This window comes from Folsomia candida, unplaced genomic scaffold, assembly GCF_002217175.1.
Source record: "Folsomia candida strain VU population unplaced genomic scaffold, ASM221717v1 Fcan01_Sc073, whole genome shotgun sequence".
Classification (NCBI taxonomy): Eukaryota; Metazoa; Arthropoda; class Collembola; order Entomobryomorpha; family Isotomidae; genus Folsomia; species Folsomia candida.
This window is the reverse complement of record NW_019091265.1, coordinates 47,665-64,859: the sequence shown is the minus strand read 5'-3', so window position 1 is coordinate 64,859 and position 17,195 is coordinate 47,665. Positions and strand designations below refer to the sequence as shown.

The window sequence follows — 17,195 nt, the reverse complement described above, 5'->3', positions numbered from 1 at the left end:
GCTGAACGAAATTTTTTTTTGCATAAAACAAATTAACAGACGATAAAATGTAAAGGTTGAAAATCGGATTTAATTTTGGACATATTTCACTTATTTATTTTGTAGTAGGTAAAAAATATCTTTGATTTGAAGGTTTGCAAAAATTGTAGAAACTGGATATTCGCATATTTTTGTGGAATAGTCATTCTTATGAATATTTACCTAATCCGGGATGTAAACTAAATGCGCCTGATTTCTACACAATTACGACACTCATTTTTTTGGAGGGGATTAATATGTCCAAGATAAACAAGATGAATCGTTTTATTGTATTTATTTTGCCAATCAAGTTTTATATGAATAAAATTTGCGAATCTGCGTCATTCCCTAATCAATAAATGGACATCCGCAATTGATCAGTGATTGTCATCCCATTAAACATAAATTAATTGCAATTGTGCATTATTTTTGCCATCGAGTATTACAATACTTGAAATCAACTTATCCGTTTGAAAATAAATAAAAAGTTATAACATTTTTAACTAAAATGCGTGCTACATTTTTATATCCAATTCTTGGCATGTTTGTTCTACTTGTTGTACCGAGTTGCAGAGCACGTACGTAAATATTTTACAATTAAGTTGTTTAATTTTGAAAAATAATTAACTATTTCAATCAGAATGGTTCTTCAACCTTTTAGTTGTCCAATTTATGTTTAGAAACTTGTGGGATGACGGATCGAGACGGGGTCATCATTCCTCCGAACGAGTTCGTCTTTCCCTACCCAATTCCGGACAACTGGAGTCCCGTCAACGAATTTTGGTACCATGCATTTTCACTTTCAGCTCTACTATGAATTAATGCAATTTTACATGAGCTATTTTACGTATTTTAACATAAGCAATCTATGTAAAATGGTTTTAATTATAATGCCTCGACCATAATTGAGTTGCGATGAGAAATCACACGTTGTCTTGAGTGCATTCACGGCACTTAATACATTTTCTTAACAATTTCATACTTAATTTCAGGGAGACGCGGACAATTAACGTGAACCGGACCACTGTACTTCCCGACGGTCAGGTCAAGTACATCTCCGCTTTCAGGTACACACATCGCTACACGATGAAAACGACGGCGGAGTTCGCTAACTTTCTGGAGAGTGAGGACGATCCCGAAAACGGCGTCATCACCAGACGATCCAATTTCGAATGTATTGATGGATCCGTGATAACCTACACGTTTCGCATGCAGGTCGAAATTTCGGACAAGGAAAGGGTAAAGATTTTGCACTTATATAGATTCATGCCCTCATAAAATTTACCTTTTCTCCACGCAAAATCTAATTTAAATACCTATGAGGCATTAATAGTATTTACAAATACTTATATTGAGAGTACTGCCTAAAGGTAAAATATATCCAACTTCTCTAGTAAGATTTGCAAATGCATTCCAAATTTTATAAAATTTCAGTTACCGAGTGGAAAATATTCTTTTCTCATTCATAAAAATCGATTACATAATTCTCGCCGTTTATAAGAATGAAGTAGTAATTAAGAAAAACTAACAGTCGGCCTGTTAATCTTTGATATATATTTTAGGACGTTTCCCCTAATTTTAAAATTTTTCAACATTTTTCTGCCTTTCTTAAAACAAATCGATTTCAAAATTCCAAATTAATATTAGTCGTCTTACTTGTATTTCAGCCAGTTTTTCAGAATTCTTCCTACAACTTTTCCATCGGGGCGGACTGGCCGTCCACGGTGTCCATGAACCAGGGGCGACTGGTCATCGTGGGGGATCGCGATCTGGACGTGGAGAACGCGCGCTTGACATTCTCCGTCCTTCCGGCCGGCGTGGTGGAGCCGGTGGGGGTGCAACTCTGGCCGGACGACAACCCGCCCACCGACGGCCACTTCAACTACAGGGTCGAGCTCTACTACAGGCCCCAGGACGGGAAGGAATTGGAGGCAGGAAAACGCTACGAATTCAGCCTCGTCGCTAGTTCGAGACGATTAGCGGGCGAGACGAAAATTGGGGTGGAGGTTGTGTAGTTAAAATTAGTTAATTATTTTGATAATAAATAAAATTCATGAATTTCATACTATAAACTTAATTATTCATTGCTGTACTTTTTGTGCGAATGCCACTCCGAATATTCTGCACCAATTTTGCTCATCTTCGAACTCAATCCCTCATTTGCCCCGACTACGTTTTTCAAGTCTACATGACAAGTTTTACGAGCGTAATCGATGGCAATTGGCATTCATGACGAAACCCTGACTCGGGTTAAAAATTGTTGCTGGCCAAATTTGCATGAAAACTGCAGCCAGTATGGAATAATACCGTTTGATTGAAATATATGAATATTTTTCCTGACGAGTTGATAAATACATAATATATTTTTTTAGATGTAAAATTCAGAATATTATTCTGAATTTTTAAGACTAATTAGCACGTGGAAGATCGCTAAATAAATTCGTATGGTAATCAATACTGACTTAATAAATACGAGAACAGTTATTGGATCAGTTACATCTTCACACATTGTTAATTTATCAACCGTTCATTTTACTAAAGTTAGCACAGTTGGCTAAATATTTTGCATGCATACATTTTAAGCGAGTCATATCATATCATATCAAATCTTGATTTTTATACTATTTTTGCCAATAAAATAAAATGGATTTGGTAGAAAAATTAAAAATCGTGACAAGTAAACTATTTATAGTGTACATTGTGTTATTAGAATGGCTGCCAGATTGTGGCGGCGCATCATTGACGTCGAGGTCGTCCTCAGAAACGAGGCAGATTTCCGAACTGGTTTTGCCCGACTGGTTTCCCTTGAGCTTTGAGGGGCTGGAATTGGACCCAGCCCGGTATGAATACTGGCTCGGAATGGGGGTCGCCCTCCCCATCATTTCCGGAATGATCTGGTTCATCGCGGGTCCCACCATGGTACTCAATAATGTTCACCTAACCTCTAAATGACCTCTAAATGATTTCTAAATGACCTCTAAATGACCTCAGGTGATGATGACGTTCATCTTCTGCTGGAGTTTACTGCTTCCAGGACCCGAGGATGACCACGTGGGGGGAAGATCACTCCCGTTTTGGGGAAAATAGTTGGACAATGGAGGAATACAAAAATCAAGGTTTCGGGTGACATTGACAAGTGACATTAAGTGACATTAACCGGTTGTTGTCACTTGGCATTTTGTGGCATTAAGTGACAAGTGACATCAAGTCAGAAATTGGGGAAAGTGAGACAAAAGTTCATGAGATTCTTCATCCCAGCCAGTTTTGTTTAAGGCAAAATATTGTAATCAAAAATTTATTCTGTTTTCTGGTGAGCAATAAGAAGAGGAGTTTATTGCATAGCGTGTTAAACGCCGATATTCACTTAAATTTTAAAGTAATCTGAGTAAACAATGGAAATTGGGAGACGTTCTATAACATTAATCCAACATTTTACCGCGTCTGCAATGGTGGCATTGTCTTTTTGTAACCGATAATATATTAATAATCAGCCACGCCTGAGTCATGATAATGCACCCGTGCTGGCGTACTTCGTTAAGTGCACAAGAAATTGGGTCCAAGATGCTGATCGTCTCCAAAATAACAAACTCCAGTATAACAAAATAATTACTTATAATATCAGCAATTTGGTCATCAGATGATGCCCAACTGATACCCTGTAGATTGCTCCAACAGCTTCTTATCGTGATGCATTAAATTGATGCCTTTAAATTGAAATAAACACTTACAAATAAATTTACATTTCTTCGTATACATAAATACACAGGTACAAATTAACACAAACGCAACGCAATACAAATGAAACAATATTTAATTCTATTAATACAAGCTAAAGCTAAGGATAAGCCCTACCAATCTGATGTTGGCCCTCAATATAACTTAAAATTGAAATGCAATTTAATTGTCGCTTATTATTAGAAGCGATTAATTTGTAGCAAATTCTGCCTTAATCAAGACCGGCTGGGATGAAAAAAGTCATGATCCGCGCTGATTTCCCTCTCACTTTCCCCCAATTTATGACTTGATGTCACTTGTCACTTAATGCCACTTAATGTCACTTAATGTCAGTGTCATGACATTAAGCTCAAAAAGTGGCATTAACGAAACCTTGACAAAAATAAAAATTTAAACTTAAGGGTTTGGTTTGTTCAGACTGGAAATCAAGAGTACTTTAATTATGATTATTGAATATTTTGCATGGATTGAAGATATGATTTTAAAAATGTGCCATTTTTACTACTTTTTAAAAAATATTAAATTTGTACTAGTAGTACTAGTAGTTCACTAGTTCGTAGAAATGAGCAAATAATTTGTTTATTATTGTAAAAGTCGATAAAGTTCCAGGGTAATTTCGAGGGGTACTTTTTTGCATAATTTCTGCAGATTTGAATAAAAAACAAATAATTTTCAAAATTCCTTTTTTACATCATGTAAAAATAGCATCATCAGATACAAAATGACGAAACACCGCGTGACGAGTGGCGCCTTCAAGTCGCACAAATGTTTGTGGCGTCTCTTTCTCTGCGCGCATTTGGCGCTGCTCCTCTTCGCGAGTGGTTTCCTGGTGGGGGGTTTTCTCCTCCAATGGTCAGAGTCCTCGTCCGTGGGGATGTTCAAGCTGGGTGTGACGACGTCCTTGGTCCACCTGTGCTGGGGGGTTGCCGGCGGCCTCGCCTTCGCCGCCGTGATCGGCATTCTGGCGCAGACGGTGTGGAATCGACCCTGCGCTTGGATCCTGTACTGCACCACGTTGGGCGGCTTGGCCCTCGACCAGCTCTCCCTGGGCGGCTCCGCGCTCGGAAAGGCCTCCAACATGAAAACCGTCAACATCAACCTGCTCAAACAGATGGAATATTACGTCAAGGATCAGCCGTACAATGTCACGGTGAGAACAATAAGGTTACGCTAAAACTGACATGTTCAAACTCCAATATTCTACTCACTTGGAAATATTAGAGTTTTCAAAAAATCATGTATTCACATCAATATTAGATCCGATTTTAAATTTTATGTCATTACTTTAGATTAATTATCAAAAACTTTTCGGAAAGCTTAATTATGCAAATTAGTCTCCTCTTTGGCTTCCTCCGTGCACAACGTATCTCTCTCTCGCTCTGCATCTGGATCCTCTTCCATCTGGGTCGCGGGTGTGCCAGGGCAAGTAAAGTGTGTCCTAAAGGCTTTTCGCCACGTGAGCCTCGTCCACTCACACCCCCCACCTGCGTGCCTAGTGACACCCCCTGCCACACCCGTCCCAGCAACGACAAGCTGAGCCATCAGGCGAAGATGGATTCGCCGGACCCAGTGCACGGGAGGATCTACGCCTTGGAGGGACTCCCCAGTTGGGTTTTTGTTTGGTATATCGGGGTGGTGACCGTGGGGAGTGGTTGTTTGAAAAGTGGCGGAGGGGGTCGTGCATGACGGGGGGCGGCATGGTCAGGTCTACGGGGGTCCCATGACCTGATTGTGTTGTGATGGGGGAAGGGGCAAGTGGGGGTGTCGTCGGCCCCGGCTACGGCTACCATGGGGGACGTGGGCAAGATCCCGCGGTCCGTGGACAGCCCCCGCCCAACAACCTTCACCTGTCTACTTCCGCATGCAGACGCCACCCTCATTTGGATATCACCACCACCACGGAATCCGCCTATGTATCACTGCCATACATTTTCCTACCTGGTGTCCAGCAGTTATGGGCCGAATGGTGTATTGGGCCACATTCCCAATACATGTAGAGGTTTTCCGAGACCATCTCCGGTTTTCCCTCTACACCCATACTGAGATAAAATGACGGATACGTTCCATAGCTTTTCGCATCGATTTCATTGAATCAAATAAAATTAATTGTAAATGCAATTGTGGGTACAAGGACAAATGTACCACAACATTTTTTGAATTCTGTGCAACCACACCCCCTATAAAAATAAAGGAACAAAGTTCGGAAAAATGAGAAAGTCAATGTACATCGTGTAGAATAAGAGTTAGACCTATACTTGCATTTGCAATTTGACTTCCCCTTGAAATACGAACATTTTAATGCATCAAGAGTTTCAAAATTCGAAAATTGGCGGTTTTTTTACGTACACAGAAATCCTTAAAAAACGCATGGTACCACCCATTTACTTCGGACAACCCGATGCCAGATTTTTCTCCTTGGGAAGAGCTACATTTTCAGCTTTTGTTGCCCGAAGGGAATCGATGGTACCACGAGAAATTTGGGGTCAAAGTTTCTGAGGGAGGGGCTTATTTTGCAAGAGCCGTAACATACATACATACATAGTATGGCTGCTTGTGAAATACTACCCATAAAAATAATGATAAAGAATAAAGTTATTAAAGTAGCCTCAAATCGATCTAATTGTTAAAATTAAGCTTTTCTGAATTTATAATGGTGATATTCACTCAAAAATTAACGCTATAGGGCTTACCTACAGACTTATCAATTTTTCAGATAAGCAAACTTAGTTTATCTAAATCGCCCCAAATTTAAAACTTAAGCTTTTCTGAATTTATGATGGTGATATTCGCTCAAAAATTAATGCTTTGAGGCTTATCAATTAAGTTATCAATTTTTCAGATAAGCAAACTTAGTTTATCCATATCGCCCCAAATTTAAGACTTAAGCTTTTCTGAATTTATGATGGTGATATTCACTCAAAAATTAATGCTTTGAGGCTTATCAATTAAGTTATCAATTTTTCAGATAAGCAAACTTAGTTTATCCATATCGCCCCAAATTTAAAACTTAAGCTTTTATGAATTTATGATGGTGATATTCACTGAAAAATTAACGCTATAGGGCTTATCTCCAGACTTATCAATTTTTCAGATAAGCAAATTTAGTTTATCCAAATCGCCCCAAATATAAAACTCTTGAATTTATGATGACGATAATAGGAGGTATGGTGTATACTAGACACTGAACGGTAATTTCGGGTTACATATATAATAAAATGAGGCGCCTGGTTGGATGAAAAGTTTGCATGGAAAAAGTGAGACGAAGAGAAATGGATTTCATACGACCCTGACTCGAAATGATGATGGATACCCACCGCGAACCACTTTTCTCACTCTGTCTCACATTCCCATGCGAAATATGGAAAACGGTTTTGTGAAACACTTGACGTGGTATTCATCTACTGCTAATATCTATCTGAATGTTTTGTATGAAATGAAAATGATGATTGTAAAAGCTAATGCTACATCAATCTTGAATAAATACCTACCTACCTACCTACCTAATTATGCAAATTATGCAATTATGTAATCTGCCAGGACCAGCCAGAATAAAATTGCACACAAATTGATATGTGGAAAAATTGAGGTTCTCACAAATGTTGAGAACTTTGGGTACAGATATTTGACTTGACTCAACGCTCATAAAGTGTGCCCCATTTTGTGCTGAATATATTTTGACAAAAATTTAATTATGTACATAAATTAATTACTTAATCCAATAGGATGAGTCGAATATCAGTGAAGGAAGAGAAAGAGAAGCAGAATGGGATTCAATCCAGCAGGATTACAAGGTACGAACGATATATATACATTTTTGCAAATACTAGTATATTTGCCACATTTTTGCACGTTTGTATTTTTGTTAGTGTTGCGGCCTCTCGAACTACAAAGATTGGCAAGGGGTACGTTTTGGGAGGACGAGTTTGACGGTGCCACGGTCGTGCTGCCTCCCCAGCGAGAAGAAGAGTGACAAATACTGCAACGTCAACATCCTTCCGGAACACCCACGCGCCTCGAGCATCATTTACACGGATGGATGTCTCCAAAAGCTGGTCCGAGTTATGCACATTATGCTCCAAGCCGTCGGATTCTACTCAATTTTGCTCAGTTTGGTCCAATTCGGATTCGTCGGGGGTCTACGTACCTCTTAATTGCGAGATATATGTAAATTTACAAGTGATCTGTTTTTTGGAGGAAGACTTTTTGCAAACAATGTGAATCTGAGATATTTGGGAAATATAGTACATAAATTTGGTTGCAAATCATATTGGCTGCGTGCATATACTCTTAATTGTGAGATGTGAGTTCTTGCTATTTTTCATGCGACGAGATGGTGGCGTGGTTTGTTTGTTTGTTTGTTTAGCATTTATTCATGTGTTATTTCTCGATCAGTACATGAAATGACTGGTTTTCATCAAGTAACACGAAAAAATAGGAGAAGAAAGATTTAGTTAAATTAAGTCATAATACATACTAAAATACGTGACATTCAAAGCGTTATCGAACATTATTCCTTACAAAACTACTAATTATTATTGTATGCGGTTATTTATGTATCATTATAACGGTTTTTTATGACATGTTCTACCAAAATTGAACGAACATTTCCTGCAGTTTTTGGGTCAGAATCTAAGATTTGATCTATTGTAGCATGCAATTTTCTACATTCAATTTTGGCAATTTTCAGTTCATTTCTGTCAGATTTACCTTTCCAGAACGATTTGCTATAAAATTTTGTGAGTCGTGGATAATAGAATATAGCTAACAAGTTATTTGTTTTTGCTTGAATTTCCTTAAATGTAACTAAACTAGACGGACCCCAAATTGTTATACAATAATCCGTTATTGAGTTTACATAGGCATTGATGAGAACAGTTAACATATGTCGTGTTATATACCTTTTAAATCTATGAATCATTCCAATATTTACACACACCCGTTTCTTTACATTTTCAGCGTGATCTTTAAAACTAAAGTGTTCATCGATCCAAACCCCTAGGTATTTATAAGTATTCACTCTACGAATTTCGCTACCATTAATCATAATATTAGAGATGTTATTCACGTTCGTTTTACATTGTTTTTTTCTAATAATCATAAATTTTGTCTTCTCCCAGTTCATTGTCAGTCCTTTAACAATAAACCATTCATTTAGTTTAATTAAAATGGACGCCACCTTTGCATGAACATCCTTTGGGTTAGTTCCGCTGACGACAAAGGAAATATCGTCGGCAAAGATAGTGTAGTAACAGACTTTTAGAACTACATGAATATCTGATAAAAATAGAATAAACAAGTTTGGACCACACACAAAACCTTGGCCAATTCCCCGGTTAACTATGAAGGGTTTAGACATAAATTTACCATTTTTTATCAAATAAAATCGATCTCTTAAATAGTTGGAAATTAGAAGTAACAGTTTTCCTTGTATCAAAAATACATTACGCAACATTACCACTAGTAGGTTAATATTTAGTGAGTCAAATCCTTTCTTCAAATCAATGAATACAACGAAAACTAAATTATTTGGTACATCCAATTCATTAAAAATATTTTGCGAGAAACAAGTTAATGCCGTAGTACATGATCTCCCACTCCTAAATCCGTGTTGATTATCATCAAGAATCTTCAGTGACTCTACTTTTTTCATAAGTTTAGTTTTCTCTTCCGACCCCGTGGCAGGTCACCATCACCACCACAGCCAAGAACAAAGCCTTCCCATCAACCCGTGGAACGGACGAGGCGGACGTTTCCTTCGGATAGCGGTAATACTGGTCGTGCTTCTTAACAGCGTCTAGGACAATATTATTGGCAGTAATTGGCACATGAAAAAAACCTGTGATTAAATTCCTCGCTCAAATTTTACTTTGTAGAATCGGTCCCTTCGCCAAGAGGGTCGAGTAGGTCTTCTCGCCCAGTCGAAATTCCATTCTTTGCGGCTCACTGATCACGATTTCAAAGTTGGACACGGTTTTAAACTCGCAGTATATCGTCCCGTCCTTATAAGAGCTTTGAGGATCCAGCAAATTGACCTTCCTGACCTGGATGAGGAACAGGGGAAATTTCAAAATCCAAGCAGGGACTTATGTAACAGGTACATAGGTAGGAAATTATTTTACGGGGTTCAGTTTCCCTGTGGCATACGCCCACTGACGCAGCATGGTCTCAGGGCTCACGGATCTACAAATTATGATCAGTGTGTCCACCTAAATAAAGGAACGCTAAATAAGCGGGATCGAAATAAATAAATTTACCGTGTCGGATTCCGAACACTGGTCAAAATTACTCCTTTTTACCATTCCTGTCCCATCTTCCGAAATCCCGGCGGCCACCCATCTATCCCCCATCACCTCGGTGGCCTTCAATCTGAAATGGTACCTGGCTTCCGGGTTGCCTTGTCAGGTGGGAGTTTTTCTACGTGCAGCAGCGTGTGGCAGGTGGCACTCGTGACGCACGACTTGTTCGGCGACCCTGGCATCCCGAAGCATTGGTGATTCGTCTCATTGCAAGTTTTCACCATTTCCGGGATAGAGTCGATCTGAACGAGGACATAAATTGGCATCTCAAACGTTTTATTCTGCTCAAAACATTGTAATGCAGAAATTATGTGGGAAATACGTTGCCGCAGAAAATTACGATGCACATCGCGACGACGACGACGGAATAACTTGTGGCGTTCATATTTCGCCCGAATGAAGTCGAACTGGATGCACATTTCCTCGTCCTGACTGCATTTCAAAGTGGAATTTTTACATGAAATTCACTGATTGATTTAGTAATTTATGGACTTCAAATGGAGGCCCTGTATCCATTGACAATGTCAACTTGTTTTAGCTGATCTTCATAATTTCAATTTATAAATTAAAATCCGGAAATCTCGCTGGGATGAAATATTAAATATTGTACGCATTTGAACTGTTAACTGTTAAATTAACTAGTGTCACATTTCTCGTCAACTGAGCACTGTTCTCTAAAAAAAGGTCATTTTCCTCTCCAATTTCCCCTTCAAATTTTACTCACATACAAAATTTCTCTGCAGGGTGACTGCTTCCTCGACCAAAAATGTCGGCCCCACCACCACCGCCGCCGGCAGCAGCAGCCTCCACACCCACGTCCTTCAATCAGACGAGGATGGAGCTCCGCACGCTGATGGAACTCCGTGGGGCTGAGGGTTACGAAAAGGTGACGGAACTGGGCGGTGTGGCCACGTTGTGCAGCGACCTCTGCACCGACGTGACCACCGGCCTCAGCGGGGCAGCCGACGACCTCGCCAAACGACACGACACCTTCGGAGCCAACACTCTTCCCGAGAAGAAGTCCGTCTCCTTCCTCATGCTCTGCTGGGAGGCCATGCAAGACTTGACGCTCATCATCCTCATCATTTCCGCGGCCGTGTCACTGGCGCTCTACTTCGTGACGACGTACCTCCTCGAACACCCGGGTGGTGATGACAGCGAAGAGTCGCAGGAGTGGATCGACTCCGCCGCCATTTTTGCTTCCGTGGTCGTCGTCGTCTTCGTCTCAGCGGGGAACGATTACGTCAAGGAGAAGCAGTTTCGTGGTTTGCAGAATAAGATTGCGGCGGACCATAATTTTGCCGTGATTCGCGGCGGCGAAAGTATCCAGATTCCCGTCACAGATATCGTCGTGGGGGATATAGCGCAGGTGGGGGAAAAGTCGCATTTTTTCTGCCTCGCATTCAATATATAGCATTTCAACATTTCCTTTTAGCTTGGAAATATTTTCGCCGAGATTTGTTGAAAAAAAAATCAACCCAAAAATTGGATTATTTCAAAAATAAAATGAACTCTGTCAGTTCAAAAGCTGGTTCACGTTTCTCAAATCTCAAGTTTTTTGTACCATCTCAATCAAAGTTTGACCTTTAATAACTTTTGAACAATCTACCCAGTTCATTTTATTTTTCAAATAATCCAAACTTTTAGGTCGATTTTTTAATTCAGCGAACATATTTCCCAAGACATTTGGATTTAACTATTGGTTCGTTTTCAGATCAAGTATGGCGATCTTGTCCCCGCGGATGGGATTCTGATTGCGTCGAATGACCTGAAAATTGACGAGTCCTCGCTGACCGGGGAGTCCGACCATGTGAAAAAGACGGAGACGACGGACCCCATGATTTTGTCGGGTGAGAGAGAGCAATTTGCGAATTGGTTCGATTTTTCACTGAATTGATTTGAATTCCCAGGAACACATGTGATGGAAGGCAGCGGAAAATTCGTGGTGGTCGCGGTGGGTGTGAATTCGCAGACAGGCATCATTTTCGCCCTCCTCGGAGCCACGGGGGAAGAGAAGGAAACTCCAAAAGCCGAAAAACCCAAGGGTGGCGAACGTAATGGGAAAATGTTTCATATTTTTTTATATAAAATTTCGACCAATTTTGTTCAAATTTTGATTCTCCAGGCGATCTGCGCAAATCGATGGCTGATTTACGAAAATCGATCCGCAGTTCGTTAAAAATGGGGTCGAACAAGGACTTGGCGGTGAAAGAGGACGTTCCGGTGGCGTCGGATGATGGGAAATCCGTCCTGGCCAATAAATTGTCCAAGTTGGCCGTGCAGATTGGTTACATGGGTGCATCTTAAATAGTTCAAAACTTCCTCAATTTTCCTCCTCCAGAAATTAATCTCTAGTTTCTTGAGCAGGCATGCTTTTCGCCGCTGTGAGCTTCATCGTCCTCATGTTCCGCTTTTGCGTGGAGACGTACGCCATTCAGGAGGAACCCTTCAGACCCAGGTGAAAATTTACTAGTTTTATGATCTCGTGATACATTTCATTTTACAATTCCGTATTTTTGTCCCCAAAATTTATTTGCAAAATTGCGAGTCTAAATTTCCACCTTTTCGTTTGTACTTCGCCAATATGTCTCCAAAATCGCAAATCTCACCTCGCACCAAAGAGAGAAAAATTGAAACTGAAAAGATACCGAAATTTCTACAGAAAATTGCAACACCCAGCGTAGAACAATTAACGAGACTTAAAAATTGAGTGTGGAGTCGCCTTATGATTTGCACTAAATATTAATTTTGCGTCTCGCAGCCACGTCTCCGAGTGGGTGACCTTTTTCATCACGGCAATCACCATTCTGGTCGTGGCAGTCCCGGAAGGTCTGCCTCTCGCCGTGACGCTCTCTCTCGCCTACTCAGTTCGGGTATGTCACCTTATTTGCCCATCTCGTCACCCAATTGCCCGTGACCTCTGACCCCCTTTCCCCCAGAAAATGATGAAAGACAACAACCTCGTGCGACATTTGGACGCTTGTGAAACGATGGGAAATGCCACGACGATCTGTTCCGACAAGACGGGAACTTTAACGACGAATCGGTTCGTGTCCTCAAAATAAAATTAAAATGGAAATTTGTGACATATTCTTTCCGCTAAAATTCTTTTGCCAGCATGACGGTGGTGCAATCCTACGTGTGCGGCGAGCTGTATGTAACCACACCTCCAAAATTTGACTCTCTACCCGCCAACGTGGGCGAGGTTCTCGTCCAAGCGATCTCGTACAACACGGCCAGCACATCGCTCGTCATGGTGCGTGCAAAATTAGGGAATAAAACTAGGTCCACAAGTCTCATGGTTTCCTTTTCAGCCTGGAACGCAACCCGGGGAGCCGGTGACGCAGCTGGGGAACAAAACCGAGTGCGCCCTGCTGGGCTACGTGCAGGACATGGGTCAGAGCTACGCCGCTCTGAGGGAACAACTCCCCGAGGAAAAGTACACCATCGTCTATACCTTCAACTCAGTGCGCAAGTCCATGAGCACGGTCATCCCCAAACCAGGCGGCGCCGGTGGATTCCGCCTCTTCACGAAGGGAGCGTCGGAAATCGTGCTCCAAAAGTGGGTACAAAATTGGATAAAAAAAACGTTCATAATTTCATTTTTCATAATTTTGTGTGCAAAATTGGGAGATAAAGGGATCAAAAATCTTCCAAATTTTGTCATTTTCATAATTTTGCAAAAGTAGGTAGAAAATTAGAAGCAACAAGTATTTTTCATATTTTGACATGCACAAAAATCTTTTTTAAGAATAATTTTAGTTAGGTGCAAAATTGGGTTGGGAAATTGCGATAGGAAATCTGCAAAATTTTTCATTTTTCATAATTTTTCAGATGCACAAAAATCATGGGGCCGTCCGGATCTATTGACGCGTTTGGAAAAGAAGGGATCGATCGCGTCTACAAAGAAGTAATCGAGCCCATGGCGGCACAAGCTTTGCGGACAATCTGTGTGGCGTACAAGGACATTGACGGGACGCCGAACTGGGACAATGAGGACGCCATCGTGAAGGAGTTGACGTGCATTTGCATCGTGGGGATCGAAGACCCCGTTCGACCCGAGGTCCCCGACGCCATTCTGACCTGTCAACGGGCCGGGATCGTGGTGCGAATGGTGACGGGAGACAATGTCGCCACGGCGAGGTCGATCGCGCAAAAGTGTGGCATCATCGAGCCGGGCAGTGACCTCCTCGTCATTGAGGGCAAAGATTTCAACGCCCAGATTCGCGACGAGTCAGGCGAAGTGTCGCAAGCCTTGTTGGACAAGATTTGGCCCAGGTTGAGAGTCATGGCGAGATCAAGTCCCACGGATAAGTACACCCTCGTCAAGGGGATTATCGAGTCCAATGTATGCAAATTAGGGAAAATGGGTTATCTTTATCTAAATCTTGTCAGAAAGCTAAAAATCGGATGAAAAATTAGAAGTTTTCGCTAATTTTAAACTAATTTTTACCTCAGAAAGCACTAACTTATCGCGAATTTTAGCAATTTTTCGTAAATGTTGACCTTCAAAATTTTCCTCATGTCAAAATTGGCTTGCATACTCACGTGGGAAATTTTGGCGAAATTAAAAAATGTATTTTTTCCAATTTTTGTTTAACTCCAGTTTGAAAATAACCGACAAGTCGTCGCCGTGACGGGAGACGGAACGAATGACGGCCCAGCGTTAAAAAAGGCGGACGTTGGTTTCGCCATGGTGCGTGATTAGTAGATAATTGATAGGTTGATAACCTTGAGAAATGTGACCTCGTGACCTCTTGTATAAATATTTCTTGTTCAGGGCATCACTGGGACTGACGTGGCGAAGGAAGCGTCCGATATCATCTTAACCGACGATAACTTCACCTCCATCGTGAAGGCCGTCATGTGGGGCAGAAATGTGTACGATTCGATCGCTAAATTCCTCCAGTTTCAACTCACCGTGAACGTGGTCGCCGTCGTGGTCGCGTTTTTGGGGGCCTGTGCGATCAGCACGAGTCCCTTGAAGGTTGGAAAACATAAGAAATGCGAATAATTTTCAATTGGAAACCTTCCAAAATTTCTAATGGAAATTTCCAGGCGGTCCAAATGCTCTGGGTGAACTTGATTATGGACACTTTTGCCTCTTTGGCACTCGCGACGGAAATGCCGACGCCGGAATTGCTCTTGCGAAAACCGTACGGGCGGACGAAACCCTTGATTTCGCGAGTCATGCTAAAAAACATTCTGGGCGGATCGATTTACCAATTAATCGTCATTTTTACTCTGCTGTTTTGGGGTAAAATTAGGCGTTTGTTTTATTATAAAGGAAACATTTCTTGAGAATTTTATTTCAGAATTTTATAAACCACTAAACTAATTGATACATGGAAAACATTAATTATTTTTACGACACATTTCTGCAGAATTTTATTAGTTTTTTTTATTGGAAATTTGCATGCCAGGCGACTCATTGATGGATATCGACGACGGATCCTACGACAAAGTTCCGACGCCCCATTTGACCATTATTTTCAACACGTTCGTCATGATGACGCTGTTTAATGAAATTAACGCGAGGAAAATTCACGGACAGAGGAACGTTTTCAAGGGATTTTTCTCAAACCCCATGTTCTACGGGATTTGGACGCTCACATTCGCAGCACAAGTACAACTACTTAATTAATTAGTTTTGAGGCAAGTAATTAATTCTGTGCATTAATCAGGTGTTCATCGTGGTTATTGGTGGTCGCTGGTTTTTCGTGTACCCATTGACTGCGGAACAATGGTTGTGGTGTGTCGCGTTTGGGGTGGGAACCCTCTTCTGGTTTCAGATCGTGACCTCTTTCCCCACCAAATGGGTCCCAGATTTGATGAAGTAAGAGGGGGCAAATTATGACAAGTTTTCTGGAAATTTTTGATATTAAATGTTTTGGTTTTTAGGAAGAGATCGGCAAAGCCCAAGACTGGTGGGAAGGGTGACACCGGTCCGGTGCAGGATGTCAATTGGGTGCCAGGAATCACAGCGGTGCAATCGACGGTATTATGTTAATTGGATTTGTATCTTTCTTTATTACTATTTGTTCGTCAATTCATTTGTGTACATTCATACGTACAACAAGAGTCTACCATTGCATTAACAAACTTTCTCCTTAAAATTGTATTCCAATTAATTCAAAGATATTGGTTAATTCTTAGTACTTCGATTTTATTATCTATCGGATTTTATTATCTGCAGGATGACGGAGCAACGTTGCAACAAAAGCCGGCTTCCTCCATGGCTGTACCTCCCCCAGCGGCAGCTCCATCCTCAGAGCCGTCCCCACCCCCAAATGAGGATGGCACGGACGTCTCAATCGTCGAAATGGCTACGTCAAAGAAGAAGAAGCATCATTAAAATGATCGGAATTAAATTAATTTATCATAAAAAAATGTTGAATATTCACAAAATTCCAATAACAAATAACTGAATAATTATGATGTTGTAACCCCAGAACTATACAAGATAGATCCCTAAAACGGGCGGCTTAGGCGAAGCGAAGGGAAGTGCGATTAAAATACCTACTTGCGATAGCAACAAACCATAGCAATACTACCACGTGACCAGTGGTACCCTTATTCTTGAATATCGTGGTCATTTCTCAACCGATTTTGATTTTCTCAGAAGAAGTTAATTGAAAGCTAAAAATATTTAGAAACTTTTTGTCACAGTTCATTTTTGATTTAGCCCTTCAAATTTTTCATATGAAGCAATATCACTTTTTGGAGGGTGTTTTTTGAGAATATCTCAGGAATGGGGAGGGTTACAACCATGCCCAGTTGGAATCCAAAAGTAGAGGATCATAATTAACTCTCGGCACTTATTTCATAACAATCGGTTAAGAAATGACAAAGTTATGTCGTTTTGTCACTTTTGAAAGTTGTAGTAAATGCATACTTAGGTGTTTTTTATCATTAGATCACCATAGCTTCACCTAAGAAAAAGAATCCAACTTTTTCATGTACTCGCGAATCTAATGCAAATTTAAGGTGTAAAATACGATTCATTCGCGAACAAACAAATTCCAAATTTACAACAATAATTTGAATAATCATGATGTTATTTATTCCCAGATCCAAGTTCTTCATCTGTCTACTGCAAATTTGAGGAGAAAAATATGATCCTCATACAATATTCTGATTTGCATG

General features: G+C 40.7%; 3 protein-coding genes across 3 annotated transcripts; all 3 read left to right on the top strand.

Annotated features, from left to right (window-relative positions):
- The first annotated feature begins 138 nt into the window (after window positions 1-138).
- Window positions 139-2,095, top strand: LOC110862854. Its single transcript, XM_022112066.2, has 4 exons — window positions 139-596; window positions 699-801; window positions 1,011-1,257; window positions 1,686-2,095. The coding sequence occupies exons 1-4, from the start codon at window positions 527-529 to the stop codon at window positions 2,031-2,033; spliced, it is 768 nt and encodes a 255-aa protein (XP_021967758.1). The 5' UTR covers window positions 139-526; the 3' UTR covers window positions 2,034-2,095.
- Window positions 2,096-4,454: 2,359 nt separating this feature from the next.
- Window positions 4,455-8,018, top strand: LOC110862862 (tetraspanin-21-like). Its single transcript, XM_035845899.1, has 3 exons — window positions 4,455-4,903; window positions 7,476-7,544; window positions 7,620-8,018. Exons 1-3 carry the CDS (start codon window positions 4,475-4,477, stop codon window positions 7,902-7,904), a joined length of 783 nt encoding a protein of 260 aa, XP_035701792.1. The 5' UTR covers window positions 4,455-4,474; the 3' UTR covers window positions 7,905-8,018.
- A 2,692-nt stretch (window positions 8,019-10,710) lies between these two features.
- Window positions 10,711-16,404, top strand: LOC110862865 (plasma membrane calcium-transporting ATPase 2). The gene is made up of 17 exons (XM_035845906.1): window positions 10,711-11,418; window positions 11,764-11,899; window positions 11,960-12,103; window positions 12,175-12,345; window positions 12,417-12,507; window positions 12,811-12,922; window positions 12,989-13,095; window positions 13,167-13,305; window positions 13,364-13,611; window positions 13,884-14,397; window positions 14,656-14,745; window positions 14,830-15,036; window positions 15,108-15,306; window positions 15,473-15,675; window positions 15,734-15,885; window positions 15,951-16,047; window positions 16,246-16,404. Exons 1-17 carry the CDS (start codon window positions 10,816-10,818, stop codon window positions 16,402-16,404), a joined length of 3,372 nt encoding a protein of 1,123 aa, XP_035701799.1. The 5' UTR covers window positions 10,711-10,815.
- Window positions 16,405-17,195: the final 791 nt, after the last annotated feature.

Coding starts and splice junctions, on each gene's coding strand:
- LOC110862854 (XM_022112066.2), top strand. CDS start 527: ATGCGTGCTACATTTTTATATCCAATTCTTGGCATGTTTGTTCTACTT. Junction 597..698: donor TGTACCGAGTTGCAGAGCAC/GTACGTAAATAT, acceptor ATTTATGTTTAG/AAACTTGTGGGATGACGGAT. Junction 1,258..1,685: donor AAATTTCGGACAAGGAAAGG/GTAAAGATTTTG, acceptor CTTGTATTTCAG/CCAGTTTTTCAGAATTCTTC.
- LOC110862862 (XM_035845899.1), top strand. CDS start 4,475: ATGACGAAACACCGCGTGACGAGTGGCGCCTTCAAGTCGCACAAATGT. Junction 4,904..7,475: donor ATCAGCCGTACAATGTCACG/GTGAGAACAATA, acceptor TTAATCCAATAG/GATGAGTCGAATATCAGTGA. Junction 7,545..7,619: donor CAATCCAGCAGGATTACAAG/GTACGAACGATA, acceptor TATTTTTGTTAG/TGTTGCGGCCTCTCGAACTA.
- LOC110862865 (XM_035845906.1), top strand. CDS start 10,816: ATGTCGGCCCCACCACCACCGCCGCCGGCAGCAGCAGCCTCCACACCC. Junction 11,900..11,959: donor GGACCCCATGATTTTGTCGG/GTGAGAGAGAGC, acceptor TTGAATTCCCAG/GAACACATGTGATGGAAGGC. Junction 15,307..15,472: donor TTTTACTCTGCTGTTTTGGG/GTAAAATTAGGC, acceptor TTTGCATGCCAG/GCGACTCATTGATGGATATC.